The sequence below is a fragment of the Xiphophorus hellerii genome, chromosome 17, assembly GCF_003331165.1.
Source record: "Xiphophorus hellerii strain 12219 chromosome 17, Xiphophorus_hellerii-4.1, whole genome shotgun sequence".
NCBI lineage: Eukaryota > Metazoa > Chordata > Actinopteri > Cyprinodontiformes > Poeciliidae > Xiphophorus > Xiphophorus hellerii.
This window is the reverse complement of record NC_045688.1, coordinates 19076710-19102825: the sequence shown is the minus strand read 5'-3', so window position 1 is coordinate 19102825 and position 26116 is coordinate 19076710. Positions and strand designations below refer to the sequence as shown.

General features: G+C 39.6%; 2 protein-coding genes across 3 annotated transcripts in view; both read right to left on the bottom strand.

Annotated features, from left to right (window-relative positions):
* Positions 1–1273, bottom strand: part of podxl (podocalyxin-like) — a 29580-nt gene extending 28307 nt beyond the window's left edge. The window contains exon 1 of the mRNA XM_032589035.1: positions 736–1273. Within this exon, the coding sequence (XP_032444926.1) occupies positions 736–778 (43 nt within the window). The 5' untranslated portion in view covers positions 779–1273. The remainder of the gene's footprint in view (positions 1–735) is intronic.
* A 12542-nt stretch (positions 1274–13815) lies between these two features.
* On the bottom strand, positions 13816–18833 carry nfyba (nuclear transcription factor Y, beta a). 2 transcript variants are annotated; one of them, XM_032589854.1, is made up of 7 exons: positions 18708–18833; positions 17239–17332; positions 17032–17162; positions 15759–15956; positions 15604–15682; positions 15064–15146; positions 13816–14363 (listed from the first exon to the last, which is right to left on the bottom strand). In XM_032589854.1, exons 2-7 carry the CDS (start codon positions 17330–17332, stop codon positions 14331–14333), a joined length of 618 nt encoding a protein of 205 aa, XP_032445745.1. In that variant the 5' UTR covers positions 18708–18833; the 3' UTR covers positions 13816–14330. The 2 variants fall into 2 exon arrangements, with proteins under 2 accessions (XP_032445745.1, XP_032445746.1); XM_032589855.1 differs by lacking the exon at positions 18708–18833 and adding an exon at positions 18417–18701.
* Positions 18834–26116: the final 7283 nt, after the last annotated feature.

The window sequence follows — 26116 nt, the reverse complement described above, 5'->3', positions numbered from 1 at the left end:
CACAAATACACTCCGCACTTCAGATCATTATATATATATATATATATATATATATATATATATATATATATATATATATATATATATATATATATATATAATATGGCTTAATAAGGCAAGGATCAAGCACTACTAATTTAGTATCGAACTCTCCACTCTCTACCGAACTTTGCAAAGTTTATATTTTGTCAATAATGATTAAACCATCTGCAAAATCTGAAAGATTTATCAATATGCTTATTATGAAACAACTGCACCTCGATACTGCACCACAATAATCACAACTTGTTAGCATTGCTCCCACACCTCCACCCACAGCCTCTCAGATGAACCCCACATTCACATATTTTAAGTGAATTAATCCAAAACTTTTCACTTTGTGTAAAAGTTTCTGAAATGTAATGGTAAGATTCCAAGTACGAATGTACAGAAAAAGTGTTTTTTGATTACATAAACTTGTACTTTATGTTATGTTTTTGTCCAATTTTAACTGGGAATCTGTTTTGGACGACATGAGAAGTCAGAAGATTGAAGTAGGATGTTGTGGGAACACTTCACAGCGTGTGCTGCAGCCAAACTCATCCAATGCACACCTCAGCAACAGGTGTGCATCGGATGAGTTTGGCTGCAGCACCCAGCAGTGATGCACATCCTGCATGCTCCTTCACACCCTGACCCCTCTGGAGAATGGGTGCTGAAACGTGAGCCGTGTAGCTGGTGTGGTTGTGTACTCACTCAGTGAAAGCAGTAGCCAGGTGACGGTCAGCGTCGCCCTCATCCTGTCTCTGAGCTCGTCTTCCTCCAGATGGATCCGTCCTTCATGCAGCACAGCTCCTCTGGCTCTCACCTTGGTTTTTGGAGATGTTTCTCTGATTACAAATGCAACTGTCACGCCTTTCTCCTTCAATTTGGTTCTGAAGGGAAAATGATCTTGCTCAGCTTATTGTTTTTTTTTTTAGTTGTTTCTTTTGGTGCTGGACTGAAAGCAAAGAATGCTTTTGTTGCTCTGTGCACCGTCTTTGTCTCCTCTCTCTGTGCGGACTTAGGGATTTGGGGGAAGAGTATTTCTGTGGTCTCCTTGGCTGCCCCGTTGTTCTTCAGTCGCTCTCCCACAGAGGCTCCGTCCCGTATTGTGCTCCAGCCGGCCCCGCTCTCCTCCAAAGAGTTGAGTTGTTTGCAGAGCAGCAACTCGGCCCTGCCTTCCTTATCATGAGAAAGCAGGGGCTGACCCAGAGCAGTCCAATCCCACCGCTCCTGGACTTTCTGCTGCTGCTGGGACACTTTGAATAACAAAGGAAGCCAGGAGACAATGTGTTCCCCTTGGTTTGGATTCAGTTCTAAAACTGTCCGTTCCTCCAGGGCGTGGGGCGAAGTCACATCAGCACTGATGTGATCCGATCTGGAGAATATGGCAGCGGATTCAAGCAACCCAAGATGGAAAAATGAAAATTAGGAGCGCATTTCTGCTAAAAAAAAAAATCAGAAAAACAAGGAAAGATCCGAGTTTGAAAAGTTGCAAATTTTCTAGAAAAAACAAGACAATTTTGCAATTAATCTCAGAAATAATAAAAAATAAAAATAAAAAAACATGGAAATTCCTGAGTTTCAAGAGTCCAAACTTTTTGGCTCCTCTGGAAGGCTTGCATGTATTAGCAAGTCTTCTTAAAGAAACAGTGTAACTTCCTATCTCATAATTATGATTCAGAATCTGAATATAATCTGTCAAAATTATGGCTTTCATAATTTCCTGTTGAGCTTTGAATTGTTCTTTATTGGCAGGAGTTGAGTCCAATTGTTGTTATGAAAAACAAGAAAAAAAGCAAAACATTGTCTTTTTTACACTATACTATTATGCTACTTGTTTGTCTGTCACATAACATTTCATAAAGTACAGCTGGAGGTTGTAGTGAGACAGAATGTGGAAAGGTTTAAGTTCTATAAAAGCTATAATGAGTTTCATTGGTCCATATTCACATATAAAATGCTTAATTTCCAAAGAAAACAGCAAAACTTTAGAAAAAGAAAGATATGGCAAAAAACATAACAGTCAAATTAAAATTAAAGGAATCATCCTTTAATTTTGTCCTCTGACTGTCCTTCCTTGCATCAGCACCAGCCTGTGACATTACACAGTGACTCATCTACAGTCGAGATGCTTGACAGGAATTACCTGCTTTTGTTAATCCAGTCAGTTATGCCAAACCTAAAATTTGATCTTTCAGTGATGTTAGAGGGAACTCTTAAAGTTAAGGACAAAAAGAACATTTGTGAAGACTAAAATCTTTCTGAATGTATCTTTAAGACACAGAGCAAGATCTGGTTCAGACCAAACATTAATGTGTTTTGAGCTAATAGTTCATGTAGCTTTAGAAAGACGAATACATTTTCACAGACCAGCCAGCAGAATGTCTGAAAGTGTTTTAATTCGGTCAGAAGTTGGAAGTTGCGTTTTGGAACAATGCCACGTCAGGAGAACCGTCTGTCAGTGTGATGATCTAAACTGAGGACATTCATGTTTCATCTGCAGATGGATTTTAAAAGGTGAGCCTTTCATCCAGAAACAACAGCAATGTGATTTCTTCCAGAAATGTTCTTGTTGGTTCAACTGACTCCGTGTTTGACTTCAGATGAAATTCATCTAAAGTTCTGCTCTGCAGGAACCTCTGAGTTCATTTGGCTGCTTGTATCCATGACAACAAATATTTCCAACTGTTCCAGGAATTGCTTCCACTGCCATTTTCTTTTTGCAGAGTTTCCATTCATGTGGCTCCAAATCTCTGACTGACAGGAAATAACTGGACCTCCTCCAGATCCTTTTCTTAATGCTAAGCACATAAGCAAAACACTTTCATTATTAGGACACTGTGTTAGCATGAAACTGCTAACTGCTTCGGGGTCATTTAAGCTCCGCTGGCCTTCTATGGAACGTCTGGACGAATGCAGAGAGATGAGATAAGCATCAGGGTGTGGGAGACTCCGTGGGGTTTCCTGCCTTTGGAACTGTGATGAGTCGTTCATAAAACGTTTTGGAGATGAAGCTTCAAAGACGCCTTTGAAGTCAGGAGTCATGCTTGGGTGGCAGATCTGGAAGTGACTGTTAGATTATAGTCTGAATGTCTGCATTCATAGCAGATACTATCATCCAAGAAACACTTGGTGATTATTGGTGGATTGGATGTAATGCGTATCAGTTTTCTTCAGTTATAATCTCAGTGTTTATATTACTTTAGTCTCAGTGTGACTAAATTCACAAAAAGCAGTTCTCGCTCAAACATTCACAAGGCGTTTTATTCACTACGTGTATGAAACTGCATGCTAACAGACAGGCATCATCATCCAATCACTTGGCAGCGATTAGAAGTCTTTAGACATCCAGACGCTACGTGTATATAGTCCGTCTTTTTGCTCTGAGTCAACCATGTGCTTTTCTTGAGTTAACTCCAAAATATCCTGTCTTCATAGAAAAACAAAACAAAACATGCTGTGACAACAATACGTGAGACAGTAAACACATCGTTCAGCTCAGCAGACACACCCTCAGGTTTGGGTCTTAGATTGTAGAACCGGAGCTTTATGTCTGCGTTTCCGTTGACCGTGTCACTGCATTTCAAAAATAAATTTGCACAATGGAAACAAGGCAATTTTTTAAAAAATGATCATTTTTCATTAAAACGTTCTGGTTCTAAGTGGTGTTGTGGTAGGACCGCAATTGGTCTATTTTGCAAAACTGTAATGAAAACATTTTTTCACGTCACACGAGTCACCAGGTGTTGCCACTGCCGCAAACCACGAAGAAGACGACGACAGGAACTAGTTGGAGGATTATGGTGCGGAATAATTATTAATGACTTATTGTGTCAACAAAAGTATTAACATGTGATTTTAATTGTCTTCCTTATTTAATGGAAACGCAGCAATTGCAAAATTGTGTTTTTTCTACATTAACAGAATATAAACAAAGGTTTGCGCACACATAATGGAAATGCAGCTTGTGATGTTATCAGTGGTAATAGCTCCCTCACCTGCAGCAGATCGATGTCACAGCAACATGTTTGTGGGCGACTTTAGCAATGCAAAAGAAAACTGAAACGGTTCTTTACTGCAGGACAGAACGCCACGTTAGCAGATGGTAACAGGCTACAATTTCCCATCAGGCCGTTGTTGAATTTGCGTCTGTTTTATTGAGCCAATAACCATCTGTGTTCCTAAGTGGAGAGATCTTCTCTGAGCCAGTCAGCTTGTATACCATATATGCCGGCTCATATCATATACCAAGATTTGTCCTAAACATCCTTTAAACATTTTGGATACTTTCTTCTGTTTCTGAGTGATTTTAGCTCAAACATGGTAACTTCAGCCAGACACTCAGCTCAGCAGGGGCCCCTGAAGTCCGGGGCCTACAGGGTCTGCTGTGGTTAGCAGCGCCGCTCTCCGCATCAAAAACAAGATGACAGACGGAAACTGGAGAAGGGGAAGGATGTGTCACTGAGCTAACAGGAATATGACATGTTTGAGGACGGCAGGATGCTCTTCATTCACTTTGATGTTCACTGTAGAGCTCTACAGACTGGAGACAAGCGGCTGCTAAACACCATCAGCAAAACTACACAAAGAAAGAAGTAAAGGAAGGAAAACTATTTATAGATATAAATTCACCTATTAAAATAGAAAAATCTAATTGCTTCACAATAGATAAACAAAAACTAGTTTACACACCAGAACTCCCACCATTTTATTCTCTTCTCCAAATAGGTAGTTTTACAAGTTAGCATATGGTGTTAGTATTTTTAAATTGCATATAGTGAATAACAAATAATTGTTTCTTGTGTGCCTTTTCATTAAGTTGGAGTTCAGCCTTCATAAAGACAGAGACAACTTTGCTCAAGGTCAAGATAAAAATATTTGAAACATTTATTTCATGTAAAAGATCTTTTTCATCAGAGGCCCCGTTCAGAGGAAGGATAACTGACATTTTTTATATTCATTCATAAGTTACTGCTGTAAGTGTGGCCAGCAGTATTCCCTTACAGTTACATTTAAACCTCAGCTGTGGCTTTTTCTTAAGGAGTTAATATTCGTTTTAATGCAGGTGGTTCAGTTGTTGAATACAAACGCACTTTTCAGATTTATATTTGAAAGGTTTTCATTTTCCTTCAGCTCCACCTCCAGGTTGGTCGTGCTCATGTGTAAACATTTTGATTGGGAAATGATTTTGAGGCACAGAGAGTTTGGAAATGCAAATATTTCCCCATGCTGTACTGTCTCTTCTGATATCAATCCAAAGTTTCATATGCCAGACTTTTGAAAACTTGTCAAGAAAATGTTAATCCATATCTACCAGTGATTGAACAGAATAAGCAAAAACATATACAAATGTAAAATATAAAAGGCCAAAAAATACAAAAACCAGAAACAAAATCATGTGTTTATTAATAAAGCCTAAACAAATCTTTCTTTTTTTTCTACAACATCCTGTAGGTGTTTTATATCTGATTTTTCACATGGGCCCATCTTCATCAGAGCAGTGATGACTCTCTGTTTCCTCTCAGGTCCCTCAGTCTGTAAGTCCAGCATCTGTTAGCAGGCTCTGCTCCTGCACTTCTGTCTCTGGGCTCCATGCAGCATCCCTGAGCTTCATTAGCCTGTCACAATGAGGCAGGAATGTCAGCAACGTAGGAGCACATTCTTCCCTCTCTGCCCCCCACCCCTCCTTTGACACCCCATCTCATCCCCAGTAACCTCATCAGAACCTTCTCCGTCTCCTTCACACTCTTCTCTACTCCGCAGCCCCCCTCTCTCCTTTCTCTGCATGGCACATAGCGTACCCGTCTCTTCATCCCCTCCTCTTCACCATGATTAAACCTCCCACTCCAGCGCTCCTCACTGCGTCACCCACCAACTATCAGAGGTTGCTGACATTTTGGGAAACACATTCTAAGGAGATAAGGAACTAATCCTCCTTGTGATTTAGTGAACACTCACATTCTGGACATTTATTCCCCTTGTTGGAGTCCAAAATATGTAAAAAACAAAACAAAACAGAAAACTTGTGTGATGAAGTCACTCATCTGGGTTACTAATGGAGTACCACAGGGTTTAGTGCTTAGTCCAATACTATTTCCTATATATCTGCTTCTACACAGTAAAATGATCAGCTGTTATGCTGATGATATTCAGCTGTATTTATTAGTAAAACTTGGTGAATCCAATCAGAATGTCTTCAATACATAAAAACCCAGAAGACTTCAACATTTCTGCTTTCAAATTCAGAAATTCAAAACAAAGTTGCCAACTTTAGACCAGAATCCCTGAGTAGCAAACTGCTGAATCTAGATGGTGTTACATCAATTGTGCAGGAGGCCGGTGTCATTTAAACATCGTAAAGAGATTTCCTTTGTTCACCTTCACAGTGTTACCCCAGTTAGAACTATACTGTCCCAGAGCGATGCAGTAGGACCAGTCCTCTTGATTTGTTGAGGTTGTTGTTCTTCAGTATCAGGAAGCTCAATGCATCCCATAAACCTTCAGGTTCCAGATCCTGCAGTGAGAACTCAGATCCACTCAAAACCAGAAATCACATCTCACCAATTTAACTTCTCTTTGTTGTTGCTGCCTTAAACTTTTTAACATGATAACTCCATCATACTGTAGAGTTAAAAGTGAAGACCTTCAATAATTAGTTCCGTCATAATGGATGATAGCACCAGCTATCAGCAGACTGTGGCGTTCAGCTATCAGCTCCCAGTTTTAGTCCATGATAGTCACTCTGCCTGCTTTAAAGACAAGACTGAAACACGATAAAGCCTGTAGTCAGACTGGCTCAGGTTATCCTCAGCTATTTCTGTGGTCATGCTGCTATCGGTTTAGACCAGGGGTCTCAAACTCCAGTCCTCGAGGGCCGCAGTCCTGCAACTTTTAGATGTGCCTCTGCTGCACCACACCTGAGCAGAATAATTAGGTCATTAAGACTCTGGAAAACTGATCTACACAAGCAGGAGGTAATTAAGCCATTTCATTCCAGTGTTTTGTACCTGTGGCACATCTAAACACTGCAGGACTGCGGCCCTCGAGGCCTGGAGTTTGAGACCCCTGGTTTAGACAAACTGTTCCTCACTCCTATTCTTTCTCCTACTACTCTAAAACTAAGCGTGATCTGCAGTCTGCACTTTTCAGATTATTTACTTTAGTTTAGTTTTGATGTGTATGATCGTCCTACTTGATACTGATGCAGTCTTATAAAACCTCAATGAAATGTAATGAGATTTCTTTCAAATGGTAAAACAACCTAAAGGTTGTGACTATTTGCCAGGTTTTGCGTATCCCATCAGTGAAACTTGGGTTGTTTACAGTTTTTCTTGGTTTGACGTGTGAACTGCTCATCTTTCATCGACGAGAGCTTCTCTTGTTTTTGCCTCTCTGTTCTGCATCACGTGTCCCGTGTGGGAGACGCCATGACATGAGAGCAATGATATGATAGGACACAGAACACTCCACACCTTCTTATCAGCAGCCTGGTACCAGGCGGAGCTGCGGCCTGAACCAGGCATGCACACGTCACTCCAACGAACTTTAAGGGGGCTGGGTCGGATCCATCCAGATGATGTTTTCAGGATTCCTCCATGGACCCTCACAGAGACAGAGACTGAAGGAAGGAAGGAGGTGATGTAGGATAAGTCAAGAAAGGAGTGAGAGGATGAGGGACGGTGTGTGTGTGTGTGGGGTGGGGTGTGTCTGTGTGTGGGGGGTGGGGGTGGGTGGGTGGGTGTGTGTGTGTGTGGAGGAGACATTTCCCAGACATGAGGAATGACAGGAAGGTATCAGTCCTTGGAGGACCAGAGGAATGAGTGACAGCAGAGGTCAGGCTGGCTGACAGAGAGGATCCATTGCCGTCTGACACGGTGGACTCTAACCCTCCACCAGTACTGCTCTGCCTTCAGTGGAAAGTACATCTCCACATTTCCATTCCAAACTCAGCTTTAAACTCATGCTGAACTGTTTCATGTATTTGGTGAGGAATAAGGATTTCAACCTCACACACGACTTCAGTCAGTGACCTCTGCCCAAACACAGATCAAATGACCGTTTCGTAGAGTAGCGACCAAGAAGTTCTGCAATGGCTTTTACAAGATAGAGGGACCTGTTTCCAGGGTCCAGAGAAGTTTTCTGTTTCCACAGCATTTACCATGGTAACAACAAATGATCAGTATAGAAATATAACCCCATTCATTGGCCCAGCATGGGAGAGAGTATTTTCTGATGAAGATTTTTGGACAGAGAGTGCTGGATAATTGCAATTAGCAGATTTTTTTTTAACATAATTGACTCAAATCAATTTAAAATAATGGTGGAACTCATTTAAAACATTTAATTGAGATAAATAATTAATTGCATTTTAATTGAAAACCTTAAATTGACCAAATAAGCAACATGTACAACTCAAAAACCTGTTTTGTTGCTAAATCATGGAATATATAGACATGAGTTTAACAACAAAGCCTTTGGTTGTTTTTAGTCTGTTTTTCAGGTTCTTCAGTCCTCAGATTGGAGCAAAGTGTTATTCTGTCCATTCATCTTCCCAGAGTTTCAGGAACTCCTGATCATTCATGGAATTTCTTCATAAAATAGGACTGCAGCCATTAACATTAGCATTGTGCTGCTGCTACATGTTTAGCATTAAGATGCTATTTTAAGCTGGAATAATTTGCTGCTTTTGGAACAACTTGAACACAACAATGCTTTGTTATCCATCGCTGTTGTTTGCCAATAATGTTTGTGCGTCAGATTTACGGGTGTACCAGAAACATGCAAATGCATAAGTTCCACTCTGAAAATGCAACTCTATACGTTAAAATTTTCAACAAGTTAAAATCAATAGAATTAGTTATTCAAATTTAACTTGGTAAAGTCCCAACCTTAGTTTCAAATAGTCTAAAGCCCATATTGTCTAATAACTGTGACTGCAAAAGACATTACATAAAAATTTGTTTACAGCTGTTTGGAGAAAAATATGGAGGAAACCATCCATTCGAAATAATATTCTACGGTTTAAATAATTTATGTTCTGAAACACAAAGATAAGCACACTAAGCAGGTAGATCAGTAAGTAACTAAACCCCAAAGCAATTTTGTTTGCAGATAAACTGTCTAGATTTGTCCGCAATGTGCTTTCTTTATGTCTCTGTGCAAATTGTGATATTTTTCTGTAAGTTTGTTTACTTCTGATTTCAGCACTGATTTCTATATGTAACTTGAAATCAGTGCTGCCCAGTGCTGTTGGCTCCTTCACTGGAATTTCATTCAGTTCAAAATTCTACAATTTATTTAAAGTTTCTGATTCAAGTCCGATTCCCTCGCAATATGCTTACTGCAATATTTGCTGGTGTATTTTGTATATAGTCATAAATGTCAATTTAAAATGTCAAATAAAGAGCCTTGAGTTTATTATTCATTATTAAGAGTTTATTATTAACTCTTTTGTGAAAAAATTGATTGAAAATTGATTTATTCACTGCATGTTTCTGTCTGTATAAGGTTGAGATGGAAACGGCCCTTTAAACCATTCAAACCATACCCTGTGATAATAACTCTGAAATAGTCCAAATAGTTTGGATGTATTTTTTATTTCTTTCTTTCTTACGGAAAGTTTCTATTTATATCCTATGATCTAAACAGAATATCATAGGATACAGATTTGTGGTGCATTTCTATCCTGAAATAAAAGATATAAAACTTCAGATATTGCACAACAAGATATTAAGATACATGGAAAAACCTCATGAAAACCTTATATAACAGTAGAAAGATGATGGCCACCGTAAGAAAGGCTTACAGTATTCAGTTATGCCTCATGAACTAATCAGTACATTATTGCGAGGGAAGGCAAAAGAAAAAAAAAGTCCCCATGTCTCCTAGAGGGCTCTGTAAAATCCTGATCCTCTGAGGCAGGATTCAGATTTTTAAGTCTCAAGAAACCAGTCAGTTTCTGAAGAGTCGTGTATCCATTTAAATACGCTTCCTGTTTTCTTTTCAGTGTTAAAGAGGCTGTTTCTGATACTGGATAGTGGACAGGATGTAGAATTAATCTCTGGTCTGGGTTTTATTTCAGGGTATTATAGTAAATGTGGCTGAATACAACACTTTAGATGTATGCTAACTTTGACACGCCCCTGTCAAATGTTATTCTGGACAAAGTGACTATATTTGGGGAAAGACATAAATGAAAATCCAATCCTACATTGATGACCTCACAGCACTGCTATGTTCTGTTGGGGAAACGGTGCTGGTATTCACAGCTGCTCCACCCATACACCACCTCATTGTAAGCATTCTGCACTGCTAACTGAGTCACATTAATAGTTTCTCTGCTCATTTTATTTGATGATCTAACAGCATTCTGACCTCACTGAACTTTTTATCGTATATTTGAATCAGATTTATTGGTAATCTCCTCAGTACTAGAGAACGGCAACACAGGAATCACTTCCCTGCATTTCAAAGGTTGAATGCCTTCATTCATGATGAGAAAATAATGTAGAAATGTAAGCAGTTCTATGACTATTTATTGTTAAACATGTATTTGTTATCTAAAGTAATCACTTCATTGTATGCTGCAAGTAATAAATATTTGTCAAGAAGCAACATAATAATTCATGGTTTTCATTTTTATGAAAAACAAACTTCTTCAAACTTCTGTCTGTTCTCCTTTGCAATACGGCTGAGACTCCTTCAGTGAACTGTTAACCGATGACATCATTCTCAACTTCTCCTTCTGTTCACTGATTGGCCCAGTTGAAATTCAACTGGAGAAATCAAGGTCAATGTCAGAAATCGCCATGAAGAGAGATGAGAATTGAGCAGACCTGAGTAGGGAGACGATGGCCAGGTTGAATACAAACAACCTTTCACATTATTATCTGTCAAGGATTATAGAAACGATGCATCATTTTCCTTCCATCTGACAGTCATGCTCTGCTTTGTGTTGGTCTGTCACATCAAATCCCTTAAATTACAATGAAGCGTGTGGCTATAACATGGCAAAATGTGAAAACGTTCAGATGTATGAATACTTTTAAAAAGCGGTCATGTGATACGATTGGTAATCCATCAGGTAGAGACGATTAGATGTGAGGAACCGTGTGACTGTAATTCATAAAACTTGCTTGAGTCTTAGGTCCTTTATAGAAACAACGATGCTGTAACAGATGCTGTAACATCTAAATATTTTCATGATTTAAATGTGGGAATATATTCCAGTATGTGGCATTATAGAAAAAGGTCATGTTGAGTTGTGCTCTGTGGCATCCAGTATATTTAACCTGTATTGTCTTTTCTTATTTCTAGTCTCACTATGACAAAGGTAAAGGTGGAGGGTGAGGTCAGAGGATGAGGATGAGGAGACCAATGAGGAAGGGAGAAAAAGGAAAGGGAGGCGGTCAAGTTCTGTGTGTGAATCAATTTTTTTTAAGGTGATAGATGTTCTTGGGTTAATGAATGTGCGTGTGCGTGTGTATGTGTGTGTTTCTACCTGAATGAACGTCTCTGTAGGCATGTGAAAGTCGGCTGGCAGACAGTGTGCTGTTTATTCACAGAGTGGGAGAGGCTCAGGAAACAGCCAACAGGAGCTTCCTGGGGAAAAGTCTAAGGGCCGATCCCTGAGCTTCTATAGGAGGAAATGAGCCTGGTGGGGCGGGGGCCTGACGGAGGCCTAACAGGGTTTATCAGGGGCCTGATGGAGGACTGACGGGGCAATGATGGGGCTTTACAGAAGTTGCTTCCATAACTGGAATGCTGGAAGTGGGACCACCCACAGGAAACCTGACATTTTATATGTAGAGTATATCAGAAGGAATTTATCGTCTCAAGAATGACAACAGGACCAAAGACAGGAGATATGTGAGGAGCTACAGATGTTGATCTCCTGTACACATTGAATAAATTAAAATGAGAAAGTTTATTTATTTTAATGAACTTTATCAGTAAGTGGAAAAACATTAGATAGATCATTTAGACACGGATGGAATCCTGAAAGCCTCTATTTCTGCTACAGCTCATGAAAACATGACATTTAAAATCAGAAACAGAAATGTGGATTTGATGAAAAGTATATTCAATACCTGCTTAAAGGTTATTATTCTCAAAAGGTTTTATTCTGACAAATGAGCCTTATTGGAACATATATTCTATTTTATTAAATTTATTTACATTTTCTAAGAGAGAATTATTCATGATTTTCACCAGTGTTCCTTCAGTTCTATAATCAGCTTTCAAATCTGACTGAAACTCTTCTAACAGATTATTTTGCTCTTAATATTCCCACAATTCACTTTCACATAATTTTAAGACATTTACAGGAGAAATAAAGAATTAGATGAAGGTGTTTTAATCAGAGCATGTTGATCCAACAGCAGGTTTTCAGAGTTACAGAAACATTACAAGACTTTTTGTATCCAAACAGAAGACTTTATCACTTGGTGATAAAGTTCCTGAAATTAATTTCAATTAATTGAATGGGCCTGTTGCCATATTTATGAGAATCATGTCGGATTAAAAGTATCATTTCAAAATAACGTAGGTGTTAAACATGCTTTACATTAAGCCCACGTCTGCTTTTGAAAATGTTCTTTATTGGTCCGATGTAACATTTGAACCTTGAATATGTTATTAGCTGCTAGCGGAAAATCGTCATAATCAAAGGCTTGTAGACATCAGTCTGTTTGTATCAATCTATGTAAATAAAAGTTTGCTTTTGTTTTGATTTCAAAATGTGTTTGATGATCTGAAACTTTGAAACTTTTATGGATTGTGGAGTGAATGCTTTGTCCCAGTGGAGTATGGCTGGACCATGTTGACCTCCTCACTCTGTTCTGCAGTCATCTCTCTCTTCAGCCTGGCGGACATCTTGTCTAGTTTATCTTGACAAATTTTGACCCAAGCAGCTGCTGTTAGACTGCAAAACACTTTCAGACTTCTGTACAGGCGTAATGATGTTTTTTTTATTTTTATTTTGTAAGCTATTTAATTATAAAGTAAAAAAAAACACCTTTTAGGAATTTTTAGGAACGTTATGCTAGGGCTGGGTTGATATGGCTTAGAAAATAACATTGCTGATTTTTTCACACCAAATTCAATTTCTGATTTAAAAGATTTTTTCTGGCTGAAAGAAACAAATACAAGTGACATAAAATATTTTCGAAAATTGGCCTTTTTTTCCCCAGTCATCCGTTTTGTGAGTTGACCTCAGTGAATAGAAGCTGTAAAACACACTTGCCAAACAAGATGGTAGGCCCTGGAAACCATGGAAACCATGAGATGCATCAGTGAGGAAAAGAAAATCCAGATTTTCCTAAAACAAAATCTTAAAAAACAAAAATTTGATTGTTAAAATGACTTATTGTCCAACCCTAAATTCTTAATTTCATCAAATATGTAAAATTAAATCATTTATGGTGACTGAATCCTTCCATTCATATGCTCATCTTGTTCTGTAGTTGTGTTAAATGAACCAATCGGAAGCACTTGATGGAAGTTAAATACTCCTACCCATTGAGCTTCTTCTTGTTTTTTATGACACAGCCACAAGTTTTAGTAAATTTTATTCAGAATTTACAGCATGAGAGAGACCAGCATAAGGTCACTCTCTCATATTACTGTTAAAAACAAACAGTAAAATAAAAGGTCTTCATTCTCCAGATTGGGAGAATGAAGACGTTAGGTCAGCTGTGAACACTTTTTCCTTCCACTAAACATTCAAAGACAATGTTTAGATACCCTAATTTTCAAGGTAAATGTCAGAAGTTAAAGAACAGACGCTTGAAAGATCACTTCTGAATTTTTATTCAAAAGGTTTCCATAACATTAAAGCACATGTGTTCACTTACAAAAAGAGCTGCTTGATCTAATGTGAAGGTAACAACGTGGCTCCTTCTGAACGCAGGTGTTCAAAAACCAGCCTGGACAGAAACCCCTCCCTTCACAGACCCTCTCTGAACCCTCCCCCCGAACCGAAACACATCAAAAAACGCTTAAAGGCAAAACACATTGATACACAAGCACGAACATAATCCAACACTAAACCATGTAAGAGGACTAGTTTTTAAAATAAAGCCTTGCATCTCCCAGCTGACTTGGAAGTTCTCCAAACGTTTGGTACCTGACAACTAGAAACTACACACTCTACGAAACAGGTAGTGATTTCTCTGTACATGAGGGCTTTTCCAGATGCTTCCCTTCCAGCCGATTGGATGGCCTTTCCCAGCGGAAGGGTCAGAGGTCATCAGGTGAGCGCGAGCCCTGGGTAAAGGCCCGACAGGAGGGCCTGGTGTTGGCGCTCGTCATGAAAACTGGATCTGCTGTACGGTGGGAATCTGAAACAGATGGGAATGATGGGAACGATGGGAACATTGTTTAATCCACTCAGCTGCTCCTCAAGGATCAGACCTAACTCTGTTTGGTTTGTACACACACAGGTACTGCACTGAAAGAGTTATGTCTTATTCACAATCATTATTTTTTTGTTTTGTTTGTTGCTATAAAATTATGAACCTACACTACATCACATTCACTTAAAGCAGGGGTCTCAAACTCCAGGCCTCCAGGGCCGCAGTCCTGCAGTTTTTAGATGTGCCACAGGTACAAAACACTGGAATGAAATGACTTAATGACCTCCTCCTGGTGTAGATCAGTTCTCTAGAGCCTTAATGACCTAATTATTCTATTCAGGTGTGGTGCAGCAGAGGCACATCTAAAAGTTGCAGGACTGCGGCCCTCGAGTACTGGAGTTTTAGACCCCTGACTTAAAGGCTTTTCATTTTTTTAATGTATGTGTATTCACCACTATATATTCACCATTGTGAACTCAATGAGTGAATCAACTGGACTTCATTGTCATATACGTAGATGAAACCCCTTAATTTAATATTAGTGGGAAGTTGAGTGGAAGGAAGAACTGTGGCAGAAACTGAATCTTGGGTTTTCATTACCTCTAAATCTACAGAAATAAATGTGTGAAATGAAACAATTTACCCCACATAGCAAATGATTTCAAATGACAACTGGGGGTTGTACCTGTGGATATGCGGTGGTGGTGTAGACCATGACGTTCTGCTGCTGACCATCTGCTGTGATAATCCCAGCTGGAAGCGGATTGGCTGAGGAGAAAGAGGAAAAGTCAGAAAACAGGAGCATGAACTGGAAAATCTCAGGTGTTGGTAGGAGTGGGTGAAACAGACTTAGATCGTCATGTTTTGCAGCACTGATTTAAAAAACTTATTTTTTAGCTGAATGTATGGCTGCATAGTGCCACAAACAAAAACATTATCATTTGAAACAGGCTTCATCAGGATGCCACTTACTTAAAAAAAACTGTGCTTTCTGTCAATAAGCTGCACACAATAACTACATTTATTCAGATTTTTGATTTTAAAATTTATTGATGGAACAAATAGTGGAGAAAACGGTAAAAATTTTGTCAGTTTTGTTTTTTGTCATCAATAACTGAAACTTATCAATGAATCAAAAGTCTTATCCTTTTACGATAAAAGATAACTGATATGATAAATGTCCTGCTCTAACTGCTGGTCACCCAGAGGGCAGCGATTCTCTTACCGAAGCCGTCGTCTGTCAGATCCTCACCCAGACTTTCTCCAACTGCCACCCCTGGCATCCCCTTCTCCCCCTTCATCGCCTGGGGAAAAAAGCAATCCGTGTTACCAAGGCAGCAGTGAGGCGTTACCACGGCGGCGCTGCGAACGCGGCCTCACCTCTCTGAACTTCTGCAGGTAGAGCTTGAGGGGGTCGACGTACATGTCGAAGCCCAGAGTGGACATGGCGAACAGGATGTCCTCCCCGTTGATGGTCTTCCTCTTCTCCTGGTGGCAGCGCTCGCTGGCTTCCGACGTGATGAAGCTGATGAACTCGCTCACACACTCCTGCACACACTCTTTGGCGTCTTTAGCGATCTGTGGGTTGGAAGAGGAACAGAGGCTCAGAGCTTTAGTGTCTCCTGTTCATTAGAAACTGGACTGATCTGAAGAACATTTCTGACGTCGGTGGAAAATATCTAGACAGATTTCTTCTGATTTTTGACTGAATTGTTAATTAGGGAATTTTTCTCTTTAAAGTTGCACCTCTGACTGAACTGATTCCTGCTTTTGTTTACTTCAAAAGCATTCTCATTGTATTTGACAATCAGGTTTTTATATTTTTAACATTTTGTACATGAGAAATCCATCTTATCTTACTCCCCAAGTCTTAAAATCAGTCACTGTCCTCTTCTGCTCTGCTGACTGCTCCTCTCACGTCTGTTGCCAAATTAAAAACTTTGTTGCTACATTTAGCAACTTCTCAGACAAAAATAAAATCTGTACCAGCAGATTAGGCTATTAATAGATCGGTGATGGGCCAGGGAATTGCAATTAGTGCAGCTCTGCCAATGGAGACGGGAACCAGGATTTCTGGACAGTAAACATCACAAGGACTGTCTGTCGCCCCCTGCTGGTCCAGGAGAATCAACGACTAGATGCAATCTGCTGGGTTTCCTTAGACAGAAAACTCTTTAAGCTAATCAGAGTAATAAACTGAACTTAATGCACTGTTTGATAACTAGGAGTAGTTGGGATATATGTATTATTGGATGGAAATGACTTCGTAAAGTGCATTGAGGCGACATGTAGGAGTGCACCGACTGCAGTTTTCTGGACAATCTTTGCAGATTCAGATTTCTTTGTTAGAAAAATTGCTAAATATAGCTACAAAGTTGCTAGGTTAGCATCAGTGGGAAGACTTTTGTTAACCGCTCAGGTGCAGATGTGACCCAGTGGGCTGATCCTTCCACAGCAGAGCAGAAGGGCACAGTAGCTGATTTTCAGATCTTTGTGGAGAAAGATGAGATGAGATAAGATCGGTTTCACTTGTATCTGATCTCCCAAAATGAAAGAAATCTGGGCTGATTTATCACGTGTTGTGAAATGGCGCAGCAGAAATAAACTGAATTAATTGGGACTGTTTCTTCTTCTCCTCTCCTCTCTGACCAACCTTCCCAGTTTGTGGAACGGCGTTCTTCATGATGCGAGCCACATTAGCGATAGGGAGGTAGATGTCCTGCTCCCTGTAGTTCTCCTTGGTTCCGCTGTCTTCATGGTCATTCATGTTCTCTTCTCCATCATCTGCAAAGAACAATTAGACTAAATCTATTAGCTGTTCATGAGCCAAGGGCTGAGGGAAAGCTTTGTGCCTCCTTACCATCCTGGGGGTGGAGAACATAATGACTGGAAGCCATGTATTCTCCAGTCATGCCCAGCTGAGAGGCGTCTGTGGTTGAGCTGTCTCCGTCCATCTGAAAAAAACAACAAAAAAAAACATACACACATACTTTAAACGGTCTCAAGTCACACACCTCTACAGCCATGCTGGAATCAGCGTCGTGATAAACGTTTTAATTCAATCAGGGCCAGCAGAGGTTCCAACGTGGCACCTGGAGGAGCTGCAGCTCCAGTCCTGAGCTTTTCAGTGAGCAGTTCTGAATGTTCTGTGGAGCGGCGCTGCGGCTTTTTCTCCAAAAGGAACATCAGACAACCCTGAGCACCACACAGCGCTGCAGTCCTCACTGTTCATGATTCAACAGTAAGACAAAGACTGGACAAAAATATCACATAAAGAACAGTTTTGCATGACCTCAAAATAATCTTGATCTGATCATCCAAATGCTGACTTATCAGAGAAAATGTCTCATTAGGAGGTAAGAGTTAGGGACACATTTCTGAAAAACGTTCCCCACCTGAAAATGTTGAATTTATTCAGGTTATAAAATTAGTGGAATGATCTGGACTATGTAAGTGTGACAAGATAAAGTAAAAGGAAAATCATTTTCTTTTTGGAGGAGCATTTTCACATCACTACGTTCATCTTCCTCTGAACTATTTAGTGTGTTTTCTATCGGACAAACTGAGTTGCTGTTTCAGTATCTGTCAAAGCTCAACAACGCCATGACTAGCTTTGAACCCTCGACCTGCCTGTTCATTCGGTGATTGATTTTGCCTGTTAAGCATGTAACCAACATGGAATTACAATTAAAGAACCACGCTAGCAATATTGCGCTCGAAACATTTACTATTGACTTGGAAAATTCCCAACCTATCCTCCTCCCCGGTTTTTTATTCTAGTTGATGAAAACACGACACAGTGAGCTCTCTACAGTACTTAGCGTTGTATTTTATGTGGAAAATTGTATGTACGTGCCAGCTATATGTGTATACTTAAAAGCAGTAATGTGTTGTTTTGTGTGCTAGCTAGCAGCTGTTAGCCTGCTAATGTTAGCTCCCGACAGGCCAAAACCCCTGACCTAGCTTTGTTGATGAGACTGTCTCCAAAAAGCCAACGATTTTACCAAATTAAAAAGCGACTGTCCAATGGAATATTACCTTGTGAAGGTAAATTACTCAGGTACATAATGTTCCTCGCGGAAGTTCTTATTGCAAAGCCACTGGAACCCGCGTCTGCGTCGGCCTGCTCTTTGTCACGCACAGCAGAGAAAGACGTAACCAGGCCGGAATGTTTAACGCTTATTGTTTAAGTTTCGCCAAGCACAGGGTTCCTGATGAGCAGCATTCATTCACTCAGACAACAAATGAAAAAATCATTCAGTGACGGACATTTCCATTCGAGCTAACAAGCAATCGGTTAGCAATCATTGGCCGGAGCCCGGCACAAACCTGCAATGAAGCCCTGGTTGGTTACCTTCCTGAGGCGGCTGTTTGGTTGGACAGAAAATGGCTGCGAAACGACCAGTCCCAGCGCGGAGCCGTGGCTGCATTACCTCTGCTGGACAGCAGGGGGCCGTGCTGCATTCCAGGACTTCTTATAAGCTCTGATATTAGAAAACTGAAATATGAAAGCTTTAATTTAATCAAAAAGAGTTCTTTTTAGAAATGACGTGTAAAATTAAACGTTTTTCTGATTTTCTTTATCGCACAGAGAAATGAATTGAATAAAAAATGACAAAATATTGAAAATGCTTTTTTTTATTCATATACATCCATGTTTTGCTTTTTAATCCCTACTTTGAGAATAACATTGAACGCACCTGCTCACGCCAAAACGTATATCACTTGATATTTTAAATTTATTTTGTGACGTATGATGTCAGATATATTCATTTAAAAGGAATATCTATAAAAGCAGATTTTTGTATGGAATAAAATTAGAGTTAATTAAAACAAAATTAATCTATGATAGTCTTCAAAGAAACATGTAGATAGTACAATCAGCGTTTTACTGTTTGCGTTTTTATTAACCCGGGATAAATGATGTGATTAAGCAACGTGCGTGTTAAGACTTACTCAACACTAACCCACAAAAGAAAATTTAGAGATTTTATATTGAATTGACATATTTCGTCACTAGATGGCGCCATTATATTTTAAAACCTTGATTCTTTAACATTTGACCCCGTAGTCGAAGATTTTCTTAAAAACCTATATTCAAATAAAAAATGGATCATTATTAGAAATTCAACATATATGCCTACATTTTGATTTAATATTTTATTAAATTGTTGATCTTTCCATTATAAACCAGTTTACTGCAGTTTGCCATTTTAAGCGATAGTTTTTAAAACTTGAAATAAAGCTGCCATTGTAGCACATAATCTTGAAAAGAAACTATTTCAGAAATAAGTAAAGCTCTTTGTGCTCATCAAATCATTTTATGTGAATGGAATTGAATACATTATTGAATTTTAAAAAATAATCTGCACTTCCATGCATGTTTTATTGATGATTTTTGAATCTGCAGCAGTGTTCATACCAGATTCCACCATTGTGATTTTTGGTCTGGGCAGTAAATGTTGCCGCCACCAAATCACAATGGTGGCTGCAGACCCACATTTCTGGTGGAAAAATGATCGACTGGACAAATATTCATCAATCACTCCATAAATCTGGCCTTAATAAAAGACTGACGAGAAGAAAGCCAGAAAGCCATATAATGTCCTATTTACATTTAGAAAAACTCTCATCTAATCAGACAAGATAAAAATGGATCTATATACAATAATAACGCCTTGAACACACAATATGCTCAATAGAACATGACAGTGGCAGCATCAAGCTTTTACTGAAGAACTGAGACCCATTTGTGAAGGTTCTCCTACCAGCAAGAATGCAAATGCCAGACTTTCTTTTTTATGTCACATAAAATCCTAATAACATACACTGAAGACAGTACTTGACTTTTAGTAATTTAGAGGTCTGCCTTTGCACTCTGTAATCTCTGGAGTCCGCAGTCAAGCTGTTGGCTCAGATTAAGTTTATGTGATTCTTCATCATAGTGGTGAAAATTCTGCAAATGAATTTACACACTGTTTGTTTACTGACATCACACAAATCTCTAGCTTCACTCTGAAAGGTGCCACATGCCAAAAAATAAATAATAAAAAAGTTATGAGCAGCAGCAGACAACCTGGACTCAGAACTGACTGTGTGACAAATGTAAGCAATGGCTCTGAAAGTGAAGAAGAGTAGGGGAGCATTTCAGTTTTGCATTGGTATAACAAGCCAAAGATAATTTTTTTGTCATGTTGGAACTGTTACTTTTACTGGTCCAGCTAGTGGTAATAACTAATTTTTACTGACAACAACTAGAATTAATTTGACTTTAAACCTTTCTCCTGTGGGGTTTAATTAAAACCACAAAATTATCTCGTGAGCTTTAATCTTACTCCAGGACTATATTGAATCTGCAACTACTTTTAATCATGACCAAAAAGCAGATTTTGGTTAGTCTACATTTAATGACCTTATTAATCCCAGACCAGCACAAATCTTTGTCTGGGAACTCTTCCCAAAGTCGGATCTAAAATCAGAGAGCTGAACCAAAAACTCCAGTGAAGACTCAGATAGGAACATTACAAGAAAAGAAAGTATTTCTTGTGATTTCATACAATTCCAGGTCTTCATGGATCTGTACAGCTGTTTGAACTGCTGGTGTTGGAAGTTATTGGCTGCAGAGAACCAATTTTGTAAATCGATTTTCTTGGAAACTGACCCTAGCCATTTTTTCAAATGCTGAAAAACGACTACATGTGATATCCATCTTAGGGCTGCAGAAAAAGAATGACGCCGTAGTTTTAGAGATCTCACAGCTTGTTCTTGACATCCATCAGGCAAAACATTTTTCTCATGTGACAACTAAGGTCAAACATGTAATGTCAGTGTGGTTTAAATGAAAAGGTTTGGTTTCCATCGCTCTCACTCCATTTTTTTTAAAGCCAATAATGACTGAAAACCTAAACATAATGATTCTCCTTCACGATGACCAGATATCAACGACCCAATCTTCTTTCTATTTTGTTATAAAGTGATTCTGTTGGTTGCGGTACATTCTACTTGCAGTTTTAAAGTTTTCAATCTATAAAACAACATGAGTCCCACCTGAAGTCGAAATCTCAAATCAGAAAGTCAAAGGTCACCAAGCAGCATGAATGCTTAGCATATACTGTAGGCGTATGAAAGTTGCAGGTTTAAATGATTTATTAACCATTGTTTCAGTTTGTGTGCAGATTCTCTCTGCTTGTGCTTCACTTTCTGTTCTTCTCGTTTCATTTTTATGGACTGTTTGAGTTTGGGTGTTTGCAAGAACATCACACTATTGACTAGGGGACATTTAACCAGCAAAACACCACCATTACAGTCAACCTGCTCAGGAATGTGCTCCCTGCAGAAGCACAGCTCAGATAATTATCATAATAATGAGGTTTATGGTAATAGGATGATCTCCAAGCCCAGTGTAAATGAGATTAAAGAGCAGATCTGGGAATGTTGAGAAGGACACTACTTAACCTGTTTAAATATTTAATTTGTCTTGTCTCAGTCACTGTGTGACTCTTGCCTCAGGAGGCTTGGGGTTGAGAGGCAAAGTGCTTATCCTCGACCCCATTGACTCCTATTCTAGAGATGCCAACAGGGGTGAGCTTGCTCCTCATCAGTCATCTCATTTCTTTTTTTTACTATTTCTTTTGTTGTCTCTGCTCTTATTGCCTCCAAAACTGTGTATTTGGAGTTTTAAAAACATATCATTTCAGCTGGAGTTGTTACTGTTCAGAAAAACTTTACAATTTACACGACATTCAGTCATTCACCCATTCATGCACACATTTACTCACTGATATAGTGTTGAGCTACATTGTAGCCACGGCTGCCCTGGAGCAGTCTGAATGAGGGGATGCCGCCACGCACCAGCGCCACCTGTTGGCCCCTCTGACCAACACTGGCAGGCAAGGCGGGTCAAGTGTCTTATCCATGAACACAAAGTTGGAACTGTTTCTGGGTTATGAATGGAATCAATACAAAGCTCTCAGATGGATGGAAGTGTGTGTGTGTAGGCATGTAGGGGTGGGTGTGGGTGTGTGCGTGTGTGTGCGTGTGTGTCCTGGAGGAGAGAAGCATCCTGAGAATTCTACAAGCAGCAGCTGAGAGCATGAATAATGAGCCAGAAGTTGTTTGAAATGCTTTCTCTTCTTTCTCTAAATTAGCTCCTAGATATGCTGTATGCTTTTTGATGGTCTCCATGACAACATGACTAGGCAGACACTTTTTTTTTTTTAAGAGTCAGATATGAGGTGTTGTGTCCAACTAAAACATGGATAAATCAGGTCATCAAGATGGAGGCTGGACAAAGGAGGTTTATATAAAGGGAAAGAAAAAAACCCTCATTAAAAGTAACTACTCCAAACCACTGTCAAATATAATCTGCCCAAACTTAAATCATTCATTTGGCATGTTTGGGTTCTAACACAGAGTCAAATAGTTGACCTGGTGGTGCAGCGGGGAGGTGTTGACCAAACCACACCAAAAATATGAGCAACGAATGACAGATTGCTTAAAATAAAGGAAGAATTAGACTCAGAGAATAAACTGCAAAATGGTGAGCAAAGCAAAAATATTTATTAAATAAAAAAAATATTTTTTTAACATTATTTACAAACCAAGAGATGTCTTATTTTTTTTTGTCTGAAATGTCGCTAAGTATAGCAAGAAAGCTGCTGCAGTTGAAAGTCACAGTAAGGTGACTATCAACAGAAGGATGATGGATTGTTTCTGTTTTTTAGGGACAATGTGCAGTTAGATCCAGCAGAACGTGTTGACTCCATGGCTCTGCTGTAAAATCCGAAACCACGAGTTCTCCTAAATGGCACATGCGTAGCCACTCCCGAGTTTCAGAGGCTTGTCACGCCAACGTCTGAAGCAGTCCTAGAACCAATAAGACGAGGCAGGAGACGCTTCTTTGACGCTGTAGCCTTCGTCATCAGTGCTTGATGAGGTTTAACTTTGCAGGAAAGTCTCTGACTCATCACTGTGAAAGATCAACAGCTCCCACCACCAGCTTGTTCATTCTGGTGTTGTTTTGAGTGTCTTTGGTGAAGTGACAGAATGTCCTGAGTTAAGCTATGCAGCTTTGGGACTCTCTAGACAGGTTACCCATTACAGAAATGCTCTGCATGTACAAGTTTCATTAGGGTGAAGGGAAGGTTTAGGCCTACGTTCTGCGGTGACCAAGTCAGGACCTGAGGGACAGTAAAACTTAATCATCCCTCTGCCGTTGCTGAAGCAGCCACCTTCAACATGATTAATGTAACAGTGAGAGTCTGGGAGGTCTAGCAATAGCCAGCAGCCTCCTGATGAAACAGCTCATCATGTCCCCAGGGTGCCACAGGAAACAATAGATGCTTCAGCTACAATATAATTAGAAACAGATTTCTCCAGAGGTCTCAGGCTCCTGTCAGTCAAGCGCAGGACTTCAGACTTGTAAAGTTGTTGGCTCCAAAGAAAACAGGAAAAATGGTCTTAAGCTGTTAGGAACTGTTGTAATACATAAACTGTACAACTGAAACGGCCAGATTTCATACAGTCATTAGCTTGTGACATTGTGCTATGTAGATGTTTTCTTTTAAAGAGGCAGTATTGTGTTTTCCAGCTACATAGTGCCATTTTATAGCACAATTAAGTACTGTTATCGCCTTGAAATTGGGCCTCTGTCTCTTTAAAAACTCCATCTCTTTCTGTAACTCCGCCTTCAGGAAGTCATTACAACATGGCTCCTCTATTAACCCTTTAATAATGTTTTTACCAGCATTGAACTGAGAAGTAGCTCCTATAATGAGCTCAGCTGATGTGCAGTTCCTCCAGGTGTTTGCTAAATTGCTGCTGTCTAGTTTGAAGGAACCAAGTGGGGGAAGTTTGGGGGAGGGAGGTGCTCTGTGACACGAAAGAGCCATGGAGATTAAAGGATTTCTCAAATCAAGGCAACACTCCAGGTATGTTTTTGATGAGGGAATAACATCATAACATGATACAAAGCTAAGAAAACGTTATCTTTACATAATACTGTTCATGAATCATGAGTTTTGCCTTATACAAAAATTAGGTTGTTTTTTTTAAGGCTAGGAAGAAGAAATTCATTGTTAAAAGTTTGAAGAATTCAAATGTTTTAGATTAATGAAGACTTTAATATCAGACCCGACTACTTTGCACATGTAGAGTTAGAAACTGTTTAAAGAGAATCTATTCTGACTGAGCTGTTTAGCAAAGAAGTTTGAGCAAAAATGTAGAAAGCTGTTAGACACATACCAAAAGGAACAACAACTGAAACTGTAGCAAATGTTGGTTGTACAAACTCAAGGGGGTTGACCAAACATACACAAACAGTAATGTCACAAAACAGGAAAGGATTCAAGGGGTATGAATACTTTTGCAAGGAACTGTATCAACAGGTCGTTCCATTTAATCATTGGACTGTTGTTCTTCTGCTTTCCTTCTAACCACCAGGGTGCGCTCTGGTAGAGTCATGCTTGATGACATTTTCACAGCAGTATTAACCTTCAACATGTAAAATTTCTGACATATGAGCACACCTGTCTGGCTTAAGTGGGTTTGTTTTGCTTCCCAGCTTAAAATGTCATCGTTGGAATGAATTACTGGGTACTTTATGATGCTGCATCAATCAGACTCTACATCTGATTTGTAGTTTTTTCCTCTCAATGCATCAAAATGGATTAGCAGTGCTTAAATGCAACAGCAAAATCCTATCTTCACCCACTGGCGACCGTACCAGATACGTTGGTGTAGATTCTCAGGCAACCAGGATGTGATAATCTTCGGTGTTTTGATTGAAGGCAGTTGAACTTCTCTTGCTGTCTTGAAGGCCTTTCACCATTCATCCAAGTTGCTTCTTTAGTTCTGAAACTTAGCTTGAAAGTATCTGACTTATGAGTTGTAATCAGGAGCAATCGCGCTGATAGGACTATGAAGATCACTAATAAGGCCATCAAAGTCACATGAATCTCTGGCCCTAACCCCGATTCAGTTCCTGTTAGAAGATCCAACTCATCAGGTCCAGACTCAGCAGTTCATCGATGCCTCAAGGACAAAAGACACTCATTTGGAAAGAATAATGTGCACCTTTTGGACAGGGTAGCTGGTGAGCGAAAGAAGCCATCGACATGAATCATGAAAATACAACTAAACAGAGGAGGTGAACTCAGGTTTCATCTTTCTAACACCTACAGTGCAGCTTTGACTCGTCTCCCCAGACAGTTTCACAGAACCTCACACTGTGAGATGTGACCAAATCAGCTCACATGTTGGCATTGCCGTCATGGTTGGTGTCTACAACGCTAACGGAATTACATAGAGAGTAGAGCCACAGACCCATGAGGTCTTGATTGCCTCATTAGTGATCTCTATTACCTGATCAGTGTGATGGTTTCTGATTATAAGCTTGACATGTTCAACCACGAGCCCAACTGTGTACGTTCTGAGGTGTATGTGGACACATTATGTGCACCCTGTGTCTGGTGGTTTCAATGTGTAGCTGTATAAATATGACTTAGTCTCAGACTTACAAAATACAAGGCTCCATGATTCAAATGAAAAAAAAAGTGTTCTTAAAGGAAACTATGCTTGAGTGTATGGGTGAGCGGCAGGAGAGGCGCCTAGTCACTGCTGTGTCTCTGTTATTCATCATACATACACATATGCACAAATAGCTGTTCAATTCAGAAAATGCTGACTCAAAATAGTAATTCCGTCATTGTTTTGGTGCCCGCTCCAACGCAGCGCCCCAT

Bases quoted from the DNA above. Each gene is read 5' to 3' on its own strand.
- nfyba (XM_032589854.1), bottom strand. From the start codon at position 17,332: ATGGACGGAGACAGCTCAACCACAGACGCCTCTCAGCTGGGCATGACT. The intron at 15,147-15,603 runs GTAAGAGAATCG...CTTTCTCCTCAG, and splicing joins TCTGACAGACGACGGCTTCG to CCAATCCGCTTCCAGCTGGG. The intron at 14,364-15,063 runs GTACAACCCCCA...CATCTGTTTCAG, and splicing joins CCACCACCGCATATCCACAG to ATTCCCACCGTACAGCAGAT.